Source organism: Anoplopoma fimbria, chromosome 2, assembly GCF_027596085.1.
Source record: "Anoplopoma fimbria isolate UVic2021 breed Golden Eagle Sablefish chromosome 2, Afim_UVic_2022, whole genome shotgun sequence".
NCBI lineage: Eukaryota > Metazoa > Chordata > Actinopteri > Perciformes > Anoplopomatidae > Anoplopoma > Anoplopoma fimbria.
The window spans coordinates 24,640,481-24,653,325 of NC_072450.1; the positions used below are offsets into that span (position 1 = coordinate 24,640,481).

At 41.1% G+C, this 12,845-nt stretch overlaps 1 protein-coding gene across 1 annotated transcript; it reads right to left on the reverse strand.

Moving 5' to 3' along the window:
• Positions 1 to 364: 364 nt before the first annotated feature.
• Positions 365 to 12,641, reverse strand: leo1 (LEO1 homolog, Paf1/RNA polymerase II complex component). The gene is made up of 14 exons (XM_054614790.1): positions 12,501 to 12,641; positions 9,414 to 9,565; positions 7,515 to 7,864; positions 7,082 to 7,290; positions 6,659 to 6,763; positions 6,391 to 6,485; positions 5,947 to 6,095; positions 5,638 to 5,722; positions 5,448 to 5,542; positions 5,206 to 5,340; positions 3,821 to 3,956; positions 1,210 to 1,402; positions 990 to 1,087; positions 365 to 717 (listed from the first exon to the last, which is right to left on the reverse strand). Exons 1-14 carry the CDS (start codon positions 12,556 to 12,558, stop codon positions 532 to 534), a joined length of 2,046 nt encoding a protein of 681 aa, XP_054470765.1. The 5' UTR covers positions 12,559 to 12,641; the 3' UTR covers positions 365 to 531.
• Positions 12,642 to 12,845: the final 204 nt, after the last annotated feature.

The following is a 12,845-nucleotide window of genomic DNA, read 5'->3' on the forward strand; positions in this document are numbered from 1 at the left end:
GGTTCTTTTAACACCAGTTGAGATTCGTCCCACAACTCCCCTCTCCAGTTCTTTCCTCAAGGGCGCATTCTCACCCACGTGAACTACATGAACTTCAAAGCTAAACTGGCACACTGTTCAATCCACAACTATGTGTTTCGTTATGCATGTAAGAAGCAGGCGTTGACGCTACGCTATTAACCTATATTTATTCTCAAATCAACCTAGAGCACTTATCCTATTAACCTCGGTTTAGTTGGTAAACTGGACTAAACAGTTTGTTTCATGGACTCACAACAGCTTGAGTCATGAATATGAATCATAATGCTGATAAATATATTGAAAAAAAGGGGCCTTGGGAAACTTTGGTTACATAAGACAACCATTTCTTTATTTCTCACCTTTTCTGTACACAACATAAACAAGCAAAACATACAATCACACTCACCCACAGGCAGGTCTTAAGAAAATATACAAAACAAGATATGGCTGTTTATATGCCATGTGGGCTGAGCACTGCTAATACAGGGGAATGATAATAAAAAAAGTGAATTATTCATCATCCTCTTCTTCCTCTTCCTCCGCCTCTTCCTCCACCTCCGCCTCCACCTCCGCCTCCGCCTCCCCCTCCTCCTCCCCCTCCTCCTCCTCTTCGTCGCTGATGACATATTTCTTGGCCTTCTTGGTGGATACTTCCTCGTCGTCCTCCGCCTTCCTCTTGCCCGACCCTTCGCCCTCCTGCACAGAACAGAACGGGACATTTGACGCTCAGATGCTGACAGCAGCAGACATTGTGTACTATTCAGTACTTTCAGTTTGTCATGTAACAGTTGCATTGTGTTTTCTGGCAGTGCTGTGTGTGCAGTATGAAGTGCATGCTCATTAAAAAAGGACAAGTATTTCTTGTCCTGCTCAGTTCACATGAACAAGGTTACAAGTTGTCTTTTTTAAGCTCCTCAATGAACTGCGTCACACTGCCCCCTGTCTGTCCAGCAGGATACTACACCCACCTCATCGCTGTCTAGCTTCTTGGCCTTCATCAGCCTCTGGGCCTTGTCATCATCAGAGCCTTCATCACTGTCTGATGAGTAGATCCTCGCTCGCTCCTCTGGATTGGGTTGAGAGGGGGGGAATAAAAAAAGGAGGATGTTCATTAGAACTCAGTGACCTCATAAAACCCTTGTGAGAGCTTCTGAAAAAAGAAAAATGTGACGGTCTATTCGTCCTCACCTCTCAGGCCTCCTCCTCCCTTGTATTTGCTCTTGATGGCTGCCAGGCTGATGGCTTCCTCGCCCTCCTCCTCGTCATCGTAGCGGTCGGGCTCCAGGTAACTGCTGCTCAGGCCTCTCTGGTGCTGCTTCTCCCTCATCCTCCTCTGCTGGGACTCTCTGCGGATGGAAGCTCGCAGCCGCTCCTCCTCTTTCTGCCGGGAGACACACCAGTGGGAATTATTTTAAAGCACTGGCTTTGAGTGTGTCATTTTGTTTCTAGCGGGTAATCTTTGTGCATAATTCATGCGATAAGAAATTCACTGTATGGTCCTGTGATGGTTGTGGATAAGGATTTCATTCATTTCTCTTATTGTAAGCTGGTTTTAATGTTGTCTCCACATTTGTACATGAATAACAAGAATGAACATACTATTTGGAGAGGTAGGATGCAGCCATTTATCAAAACCAACTGAGAGGTTTGGTTTAGGCTGCAATATTTTGTATTCATTATCAAATATCTTAAACCACATGTGTCAAACTCAAGGCCCGCGGGCCACATCCGGCCCGTGAATGAATTATCTTTGGCCCGCATGATAAAATCTATTTACTATTAGAGCTGGCCCGCCGGTATATCGCACGCACCACCAAAATACTACAAATCCCACAATGCACTGTCCGTGTGTCGGCACATCAATCGCGGGCCCGCGAACGCGCGCCTCACAGTCTGTATTACATACCACTTGTGTACCACTGATTTTATTACTTTTATTTATGTATTATTTATAATTCTTATTTCATAATTAATGTTGTTTTATAGGCAATACTCTATAGGCCTTGTTAGTTCCAGGTTCAATATGTGCACTAAGGTTCTTTCAATAAGTTTTCAATAAACGTTGAACCCATCTGGCCCTTGACTTGTATCAATTTCTTTATTTCGGCCCACTGTGTATTTGAGTTTGACACCCCTGTCTTAAACGGTTATATATGATAAAAGTTACATGATATTGCTATATAATGAGGTTTTCAGAATCACATCTGAAATAGAAGTAAGGTATTTTCCCCTTTAATATTAACCTATATTAACCATATACTATTATCGCCATCATTGTACAGTACATGTTCAGAATATATTTAAAATGTCAGTATGGATCAAGCAGTTCAGTTTCTTGTCTCAGAGTTAAGTCTGTTATATATGTTTTTTACTGTACTTTGTTTCATATCTACCTCCTTGAGTACACATATCCTGCTTATTGTTTTGTGATTGATATAATGGCTGCTGTAACAAAGCCATTTCCTACAGGGAATAATAAAGACTCTTAAATGGACAGCTCAAGGCAGTGAAAGGACAGAAATACGGAGAGTGGGGTTACAGTTAAAGGTCTGAGGCTACACTGAAACTCAAGGCGTTGCAAGTTCAGGGGGTTTCATCTTCTCTGAAGAGCTGCCATGTTATTCAGTTTAAACACTACAATCGGAGCGCTAAACCCAAAGATATAGTACAGGTTAAAAGAAGCAGCTCCATGTCAATATATGGACTATAAGCATGACTGCCATGACTGTTTACATTTACTTACTGCATCAATGTTTTATTTACCAATATTTGCAGTCCTCCACCAGCCAATTTTGGCCACCAATCTGCTGGTGTTAGTTAGCCAAACGCCTTTCAAGTCACCCCCCAGCTGAATAAGCGGTTTGTTGGCTCTTTCACATGGTAATTAAGATGCCCATTGAAAAACAAACAAAAAATAACAACTTCTCCAACCTTCTGTTGTAGATTAATGCCAGTACAAATGCAACTGGCAAGTACACTTGCAAATGACGAGGAAAGTCATGTTATTACGATTTTAATTACACTAATTTAAAAGGGCATCAATATGGGAGAAAACAACTATTTGCTATGTGAAGATATAGTGGAGTAATGTCTACCTCAGCAGAGAACTATTGAACAATAACGTTTTACATAGCCGGGCATGCTACGCATGCTTTCAGAGCATGTTTGTAGCTAACAGCTCCCGCTCTGTTCTCATACGGCGGTTACAGCTAATAACAACCTTCCCGACCAACCGCACCATCTCAGAAGCTTAGCACTCACAGCCATGTTCACCCTCAGGTCATAACTGTTGGCTCTGTCAGCACTGTTGTCATTGTTAGCACTGTTATCACCTTTTAGCGCTTAGCTGCCATGTTGAGAGCCGTAGAGAGGCAACAGAAAATTCTCTAAGATTTGGTATGTAGCACCTTAAAGTTACAGATCATGCTGTACCAGACTACATTGATACTTAAAGTGCTTACAAGCATGTAGACAAAATCTGTATCAAAGTCATACTGCCCCAGTTGAGCACTGAGTGCAGTGAAACTAATAATCATGCTATCAGCAACACTTGTTATGGTTGACAGCAGATACATAACCAGCACCCCCTCCAGACTTGCTGACATTACTTCCATTTCAGTGACCACAGAGTGACCCCATTATGCAAGCACGTCGGGTTACGTCTTTATGTAACTGGACTTGATGCTTGTCAACATCTGGCCTCATGCCTCGGTCCCTGTGGCAACTTAGTCATTCTCAAACCGGAATGAGGAAAGATGATTAGAACGGCACAGATGGACGGAGTGAGAGAGTGGGTTACCTTGATCATTTCATTGCGATGCGACTCAGGATCCCGTCCCGCCATGGGAAGGATTCTGATCTTCTGTGTCTTGGAGCAGCGGTCAGCCAGAGACAGGGTCATCTTCCTGTGGGTGGCGCTGTCTGTGGAGTGGGGCCTGCGAATACAGAAGAAACACAATGTTGGATTTAAGGTGCATATTTCCAAGTGCTTTTAAAAGAATATTCATTCAAATATTCACTTAGAACATTTGGGCATAAACACACTACTGCTGCCAAACCTGTTTAAGTACACACTCAATGTTTAGAGTATTACGAGTATTTCTCTGCACAAAACGTTTTGCCTAGAAATACTGAAATGCAAACATAAGTATTTGTTTGCAGGAAAGCTCCAGCACCTCTTAGCATCATTCACCTCAGACTTCCTTCCTATGACTTGAAACTGGTAGCAGACCTCACAGCAAAACACTGTTGTGATGTTTTTCCACACCCACTACAAAACCAGTACATCCTCGAACTCACCATCATTTATGACATTGGCCATTTAATATCTTGGTATCCCAGTGGTTTTGAAGGAAGCATTTTTTTTTTTTTCTGCCTGCATAGATACCTACATTTAATGCTGCCTCACCTTAGCTATTTCTAATAAAATTGCTCAATTTCACTCAACAAGAGAGAACTAAAACCCCAAATGATCACATTAACTATTATTTTTGCAACATGTTTGTTCGTTGTTTTTTTAGTTTAACGTACAACTAATTCATGATCCTGCTGTGAGACCACTAAAAGCCATTTGAAAGCATGAACATGTTGCAATGACATGAATAATTAACTCAGCCTACACTGTGTTTCAATCCTGCGTCATTGTTTTTGTTCTATTCATTTGCGATGTTGCCTCTTGAAAAGAAAAACGCTGTGTCCTAACAATTTGTACCCTGAGCAGCTTCAGCTCTAATCCAAATCAAAACTATGCTTTGATTATATTACACAACCAGAACAAATGGTAATGTCCTGTCTGGCAGTGTGGAAGGCTGTTGTGCATAAAAGCAGCTTTGGCCAGTGTCCTATTTGTCCCATGTGGTCTGAGGAGACAGAATATCCAGGTGGACTTGGGGGCCTCTAAGAGGCTTACACACTTCTTACTGGGAGAAAACCTGGGCAGCTTGCACTAGGTGATCCAGGACTTACAGCATAGAGTACATATCTGAATGAAACAAGGCTGCTATTGTTGTTGTTGTGAATCAGAGGCAGCCTGGGGCTAATTGAGTGCATGTGCGGATGTCAGGGAGGACAGAGGAGGAGTATCCCTAGCAACCAGTTTCTGTCTCAAGTGAAAAGATACATCTCTGTGTCACGTCTTAATAGCAGCCTGTCAACGATAACAACGATGGCATGTCCCTGTGTTACCTGAATGTGAGTTTGGTTTTGAACACGGCCTGTCCCTGCAGTCCGGTGCCCTGTCGGATGAACAGGTGGTTGTGGTCTCCCTGGAGAGGAGCTTTGTAAACATCAAACACTTCATTCCCCAGGTGGAGGGACATGCTGTGGCAAGAGAAAAAAAAGAAGACATTTAAAACCAGAGAAAGAACAGAGGACGTCCTGTACAGGGTGTAATAAACCTCACACACCCCACTCAACATAACACACACCTGCCATCAGACCATTTGACAATGCGCGCGTTGCTCTCGCGGGCTTCATTTCCCTCCTCGTCTTTCTTGGCTCGCCAACGGATGGTATTCTCAACCTGTGACAGAGAAAGAGTCAACCCTGGGCGCTACAGACACATCAGTCCACATAGAGAACAATAAACCTATTAACACACAGACATGGACTACACACCTTCAGCTTGAGCCTGGTCCGTCCCTCCTCATCCAGCATCTCTTCATCCTCAAACTCATCCTCATAGTACTGAGGATCAAAGGGTCTGGAAGGGTTGAAATAAATCTAAATGAGTAAACCTTTTAGCTATGCAGAGGATTTTATGCTCATCAAGACCTCACAGAGTTAGCGGAACACTCCAAAATAAGTATAAACTCTGCCTCTGTTTTCCTTCTTCTTTATCTTTTCCCTCCATTTTAACAGGCTTTAGAGCTCATCAAGTACAATATGTGCTTTTATTATATTTATCGACGGTGCCATTGTTCTGACCTTGGCTCCACAGACAAGAAGTTGGGCAGCTTGACAAAATAAAGGTCAGATCCTAGGTCTGTGCTGACTTTTGGGATCTCTACTTCTATACGGGTTTCAGCTGTAGGCTCCTCTTCTGCATGGTCCCCGTCCATCCCATCCTCTGTATCCTGGACACACACACACACACACACACACGCACACACACACACACACACACACACACGCACACACACACACACACACGCACATACGCACACACCAGAGAGGGAGAGGAAGAGAACATTTCAGAAAGCACTGTATGATTCAATGTCCCGTATTAATAGGGATCAGCTCAGAGAGGCTTAGCAAGGGGCTCTGGGAAAAAGAGATTTGGGAACACTTGTGAAAAGAAACTGGGCACAATTAAAGAGGCTTGATGATGAGTGGAAGAAAGAGACAGAGAGCAGGAGGACAGACTCATACCAGGGGCTGTCCCGGGGTCGGAGGCTTCTCTGCATCGCTGTCTGAAGAGATGTCGTCAGCCTCTCCAAACAGGTCATCTGCTGCCGTCTTCTTTACTGTGAACAGAATGGAAGAAGGACTACTTTAAAGTACATGAGCGCGGTACAAATGACAATGTCTGCTCCAACTGATAAAATGAACTCCCAAGTTTGAATTGGAGATACTACTGTGAAAGAAAGAGGTTAGGTTTGAAGTAACAAAAACTGTCTTTGCTGAAAGCGTTTCTTACCTTTCTTTGTTCCGACATCGCTGTCTGAATCTGAATCAGAGGCAGCTTTCGCTTTGGTTTTCTGTCTGAGGAAATCATCTTCACTATCACTGCCCTTTGGAGACTCTGAAAAGAATAAAACAACAACAGGTGATGAAGCAGTTCAATTTCCACATGACGGTATAAACTGAAGGTACGGGACGCATGAACACATCTTACTTAAAAGAGAAAAAGGATCATTACCACATTCAAAAAGTCAAAGAGAGAAATTAATCTCCTATTAATCTCAGAGTGCTGAGATTAACCTCGGGATAAAATTTTCACATATGGCCCTAATCCTTTTCCACAAAATCCGGATGTGTCCGGATTATCACTGAGGACAGGCTCCTGATCCAATTCAAGTCCAATTTCCCCTCCATCTTTTACACCAGACCCTAGGAGTACCTGACTTCCTGTTCCTCGGCCCCTCGTCATCAGAGTTCTCTCTTTCCTCGTCGGAGTAATGGCGTTTCTCCTCCTCATCCTCCGACTGGTCGCTCTTAGCCCCTCGTTCCCATTTCTCATCGTCTGACTGGTTCTCCCTGCCGGACACTTCTGCGTCGGACTGAGGGGTGCCCGGCCCCGACTGCGGAGTCCCGGGATCACTGTGAACGCTGGATTCAAACAAATGCATTGGAAGAAATATATATAAAGAAATTCAAATCAGGTCAACATAACAATATTACAGGTTAGTTAACATTTGTTTTATGTCTAAGAAATGTCAGCTGGGTAATGTAGTTTTACAAAACTCTGGTAAATAGTGTATAAGTTGGTGTCCCCTCCGGCATCGAGTCAAATCAGTTTTACAATGAGAAACCTCCAAAGTGTGTTGGCGTACCTTCTGTCCGAACGGACACTTCCCCTCTCAGAGCGAGGGCTCCCTTCTCCAGACATCACGCTGCCAGCCGGGCTTCCAACTGGGCTTCCAACTGGGCTTCCTGCCGGACTTCCAGCCGGGCTTCCAGCCGGGCTTCCTGCCTCCGACCGGCGGCCAGCGTCCTCTTCGTCTTCGTCCTCGTCCCGATGGCCGCGCTCCGAGCCGCTGTGCTGCTCAGCATCGGAGTGATCGTTGTCCGCCTGGTCCGAGTGGATGCTGGCGTCAGACTGGTTCCCCGACCGCTCCGACTGGTTGTCGCTGCCGCTGTGTTGACTGTGTTGCTCGTCCTCACTGTCGTCTCCAAACAGCTCCTGTTAGATATAAGGAAATAAGAGTACGTTTGTGAGAGAGGCCTCACGCAAGGACCACTCTACGGACAGTTCCATACTTAAGTTGTTTCTACAAGTGATTTAGGAGAACTTGCAACATTCTCAAGGTTTCTTTTTTTTATTCTCTCTTCACACAATTTAAGGGTGGTCCAGGTCGATCTCAGGAGCCTAATGTTTCATTAAGGGATTGTATATTGGATTTCTTTGAAGGAATTTTGAGTTTTAAAACCCTTAATAAATTAAACTTCATAGTTATGTTGACATTGTCCTGTTTGACTCTGCAATTTGAACTATAGGCAGAAATAATTCTAAGTCTGTTCATAAAGACTAACGACATCACCATTCCTTTAAATGGGCTATTGGTGCTATTGTATGAAGGACATAGTAACAACTTCAATGATTTGACCCTATCCAGTTGCAGACATAGATCGCCTTGCTGTGATGAGACGGTTTCCATACTGAACCATTTCTTCTTTAGTTCAGCGACAGTACGACCCTCAGGTGACTCTGCATTACCTGCACTCGTTATTTTTCCCCCATTCCTTGGCTTTTCTTTGGTTGTGATGCTGGTAGAAACTATAGACTTTCCATTATGGCTCTCCAAAAGCAGGACTTTAATATAGGAAATATGGGAAAGGAAACATAGCCTTATATGGTATTATTGTGTGGTTAATTATGCTAATTTATTATTTTCATGAACACACGCTCATTTTCGCACTGGTGGGATTCATCATGTTTACACTGGTCACTTAGATTTATCTGAAGCACGAGTAGATCTGACCATAGTGTATTCAATTAAATGATTGTGTTGCTCAGATGTGTTGTTATGGAATAGAAGAAACTTTATTCGTCTCCTTGGGGAAATCATGTTATGTATGATAATTTAAGTCTTATTTCTTCAGCTTCAACCCCCGGCGGTGTGAAACAGACTTGGAGCAAATAAAAAAAATAGCCTGAATGTAAAAATTATTCAAAGCAGTGTGAAGGCCTTCTTCCATGACTTAGAATCATTCATAGTATAGTATTCATAGCTGTTACTGGTTGCAAAACATTCACAAGCTACTTCAATTTAGGATTGTTTTTGTTTGTCAATCTGTATGAGTGCACATGCATCATCCCAGTATACTTTTCAATCAGTCCAAATGTATCTTTTGATCAGATTAAATACTTGCATACTAAAATGTATTTTGGGTGAGCGCAAATTAAATGGTCAGCAGAATGACTTATTTCCATGATAATATCTCAGTGTGTCTGCTATTTAAACCTTTTCAAAAAAAATTCGTACATTTCCCTAATTATTTTGCACATAATGCAACATGCAATAAGAATTCTGAACTTAGATTTCATTGCTTACAGACTTTAAAGAGTCAAACCTGAGCTCAAAATGGCCCTTTGTTCTTGATAAACAATTCTGTCTTCAATGAGAAAGCATGGCACAGAGAAGTCATCCTATTTGTTTTGTTGAGACCGTGTCCTGGTGGAGTTAAGTCAGGGTCACACTAAATGTCATCAGTCAAACACAGGCACACACCTTATTGATACTGGCTTTCCCCGCCTCCTGGCCTTCATCATCATCGTCATTCCTTTCCCTCTCACTGTCGCTGCCGCTGCCACTGGCCGAGGCGTTGCTAGCAGATCGAGGTCTCTCCTGCTCGGAGTCTGAACCAGAGCCAGAGCCAGACACTAAAACAAAAAAGCAGACAAGTTAGTCTTCTGGCACATGGTAGAGTTCATCAGTTTATAGTGGGTGAATGTTGTGGTTGCTAAGTGACACAGTCAGGCCCATTACAGGTTATTTGTATTGCTCTCGCACAGTTCTTCATCAATATCTATATCAATGATTATTCTTAAAACACTGCATGACCCACTCTACATTAATAGCTCATTTGCTTATTAGATAAAAGGTAGATTTCAGTCCTTTTATGCAAAATGTACATATAACATAAAGTTCTGTGGGCAAACATAAAGCAGGATTTGAGAGAGAGTTGGTGCAGGTGGTTCAGTTATATTTTACATTTCATTTGTTGATATGCGTTATATTGACAACACCACTGCAAAAGACAACCTCGACAGTAAACACACAGACAGACTTCAAGCTGAGCTGTTGTGGTGCAATTTAAAAGCAACGTAGTAGCGAGTGTAACACATAAAAAAATGTAATATACTGTGATAAAGCCAACCACAATTCATACTGTGAATAAGTTACATACTGGTTAGGTGCATATTATGAGACTTTTAAATAAACTTTTTATATCTGAACTAGAATTTGCATGGTATGAGATTTGATTCATACTTGTATGTGGCTGCATGGAAAATGTGATTTAACTAATTTCATTTGTTGGGTCTACCACTGCAAAAGACAATGTATGTAACATTTAAGCTGAGCTGTTGTTTGCAATGTAAAAAGTTTGCTGAGTGTAAAACATTAAAAAATGTAATATACTGTGATAAAGCCAACCACAATTCATACTGTGAATAAGTTACATACTGGTTAGGTGCATATTATGAGACTTTTAAATAAACTTTTTATATCTGAACTAGAATTTGTATGGTATAAGATTTGATTCATACTTGTTGTGGCATGGAAAATGTGACTATTGTATGTAACATTAACTTTTTTGTGTAATAGGTCAGAGTACCTCAGTCTAATGTGATTTAACTTGCATTTGAGCCTTGTTTGCATGTGAAACTTCCAGTTTGCTGATGAAATTCATAAAACTAACCCTTTTGCAGCACAATACTGTTGCACAGTTAAATAAATACTTATCGGACAGACTTCATGCTGAGCTGTTGTGGTGCAATTGAAAAGTAAAGTAGTACCGAGTGTAAAACATTAAACAAAATATATATATACTGTGATAAAGCCAACCACAACTCATACTGTGAATAAGTTACATACTGTTTAGGTGCATATTATGAGACTTTTAAAGAAACTTTTTATATCTGAACTAGAATTTGTATGGTATGATTTGATTCATACTTGTTTGTGGCTTCATGGAAAATGTGATTTAACTAATTTCAGTGTAATAGGTCAGTGTACCTCAGTCTAATGTGATTTAACTCTGCATTTGAGCCTTGTTTGCATGTGAAACTTCCAGTTTGCTGAGTGTAAAACATTAAAAAATGTAATATACTGTGATAAAGCCAACCACAATTCATACTGTGAATAAGTTACATACTGGTTATGTGCATATTATGAGACTTTTAAATAAACTTTTTACATCTGAACTAGAATTTGTACGGTATGATTTGATTCATACTTGTTTGTGGCTTCATGGAAAATGTGACTTAACTAATTTCAGTGTAATAGGTCAGTGTACCTCAGTCTAATGTGATTTAACTCTGCATTTGAGCCTTGTTTGCATGTGAAACTTCCAGTTTGCTGAGTGTAAAACATTAAAAAATGTAATATACTGTGATAAAGCCAACCACAATTCATACTGTGAATAAGTTACATACTGGTTATGTGCATATTATGAGACTTTTAAATAAACTTTTTACATCTGAACTAGAATTTGTACGGTATGATTTGATTCATACTTGTTTGTGGCTTCATGGAAAATGTGACTTAACTAATTTCAGTGTAATAGGTCAGTGTACCTCAGTCTAATGTGATTTAACTCTGCATTTGAGCCTTGTTTGCATGTGAAACTTCCAGTTTGCTGAAATTCATAAAACTAATTTGAGCACAATACTGTTGTTAAATATGTGAAACAGCTGTTGTGGTGCAATTGAAAAGTAAAGTAGTAAAACATTAAAAAATATATATATATACTGTGATAAAGCCAACCACAACTCATACTGTGAATAAGTTACATACTGTTTAGGTGCATATTATGAGACTTTTAAAGAAACTTTTTATATCTGAACTAGAATTTGTACGTTATGATTTGATTCATACTTGTTTGTGGCTTCATGGAAAATGTGACTTAACTAATTTCAGTGTAATAGGTCAGTGTACCTCAGTCTAATGTGATTTAACTCTGCATTTGAGCCTTGTTTGCATGTGAAACTTCCAGTTTGCTGAGTGTAAAACATTAAAAAATGTAATATACTGTGATAAAGCCAACCACAATTCATACTGTGAATAAGTTACATACTGGTTATGTGCATATTATGAGACTTTTAAATAAACTTTTTACATCTTAACTAGAATTTGTACGGTATGATTTGATTCATACTTGTTTGTGGCTTCATGGAAAATGTGATTTAACTAATTTCAGTGTAATAGGTCAGTGTACCTCAGTCTAATGTGATTTAACTCTGCATTTGAGCCTTGTTTGCATGTGAAACTTCCAGTTTGCTGATGAAATTCATAAAACTAAGAGTTCTGCAGCACAATAGGTAAATGAGGACATGTGTTAATGTCTTTACATTCCTCTGTTAGGTGGAGAGACTTCCACTTAATTAACACACAGCTAACCCTATCTAAGGAACAACACACACACACACACACACACAATGACTGGCGTCGCACTGGTACTCGTGTACCCGTTTCTAACAAAGCAGTTCCCCGCTGATGCACAACCACATGTCCGTGAGGCGTTCAGGTTCCGGGTTTCTACCCCTCTGAAATGTAAAGTTCACACACAGCTGAGATGTTCATGGTCATCTTTACCTCTCTGCTCATTGTCGCTGTCCCCGTCGCTCCCGAACAATTCATCCATGTCCGCCATTTCTCTCAAACTGTAGTAAAAATGTGACCCGCAGGAAATGATCCGGTGTTGATGAGAGGTTTCGTTTCCGAGTTCAAGAGGAGGCGGACATATTGGTGTAGTGGTCGGTGACGGCCACCAGGGGGCGGCACACACCGCAGTAAGGCCAGGGCTCTGGAGGTCTGGTTATTAGAGAACATCCATGCATACAATACTCAAACTTTATCTCATTTAAATATATTTTTTGTATGCAGTATTACAAAAAATCAACCCCCCCCCCCCCAAAAACAAATAAAAAAACATTCAAC

Bases quoted from the DNA above. Each gene is read 5' to 3' on its own strand.
- leo1 (XM_054614790.1), bottom strand. From the start codon at position 12,558: ATGGCGGACATGGATGAATTGTTCGGGAGCGACGGGGACAGCGACAAT. The intron at 6,764-7,081 runs GTACTCCTAGGG...TATTCTTTTCAG, and splicing joins GCCGAGGAACAGGAAGTCAG to AGTCTCCAAAGGGCAGTGAT. The intron at 1,088-1,209 runs GTGAGGACGAAT...AACCCAATCCAG, and splicing joins GGGAGGAGGAGGCCTGAGAG to AGGAGCGAGCGAGGATCTAC.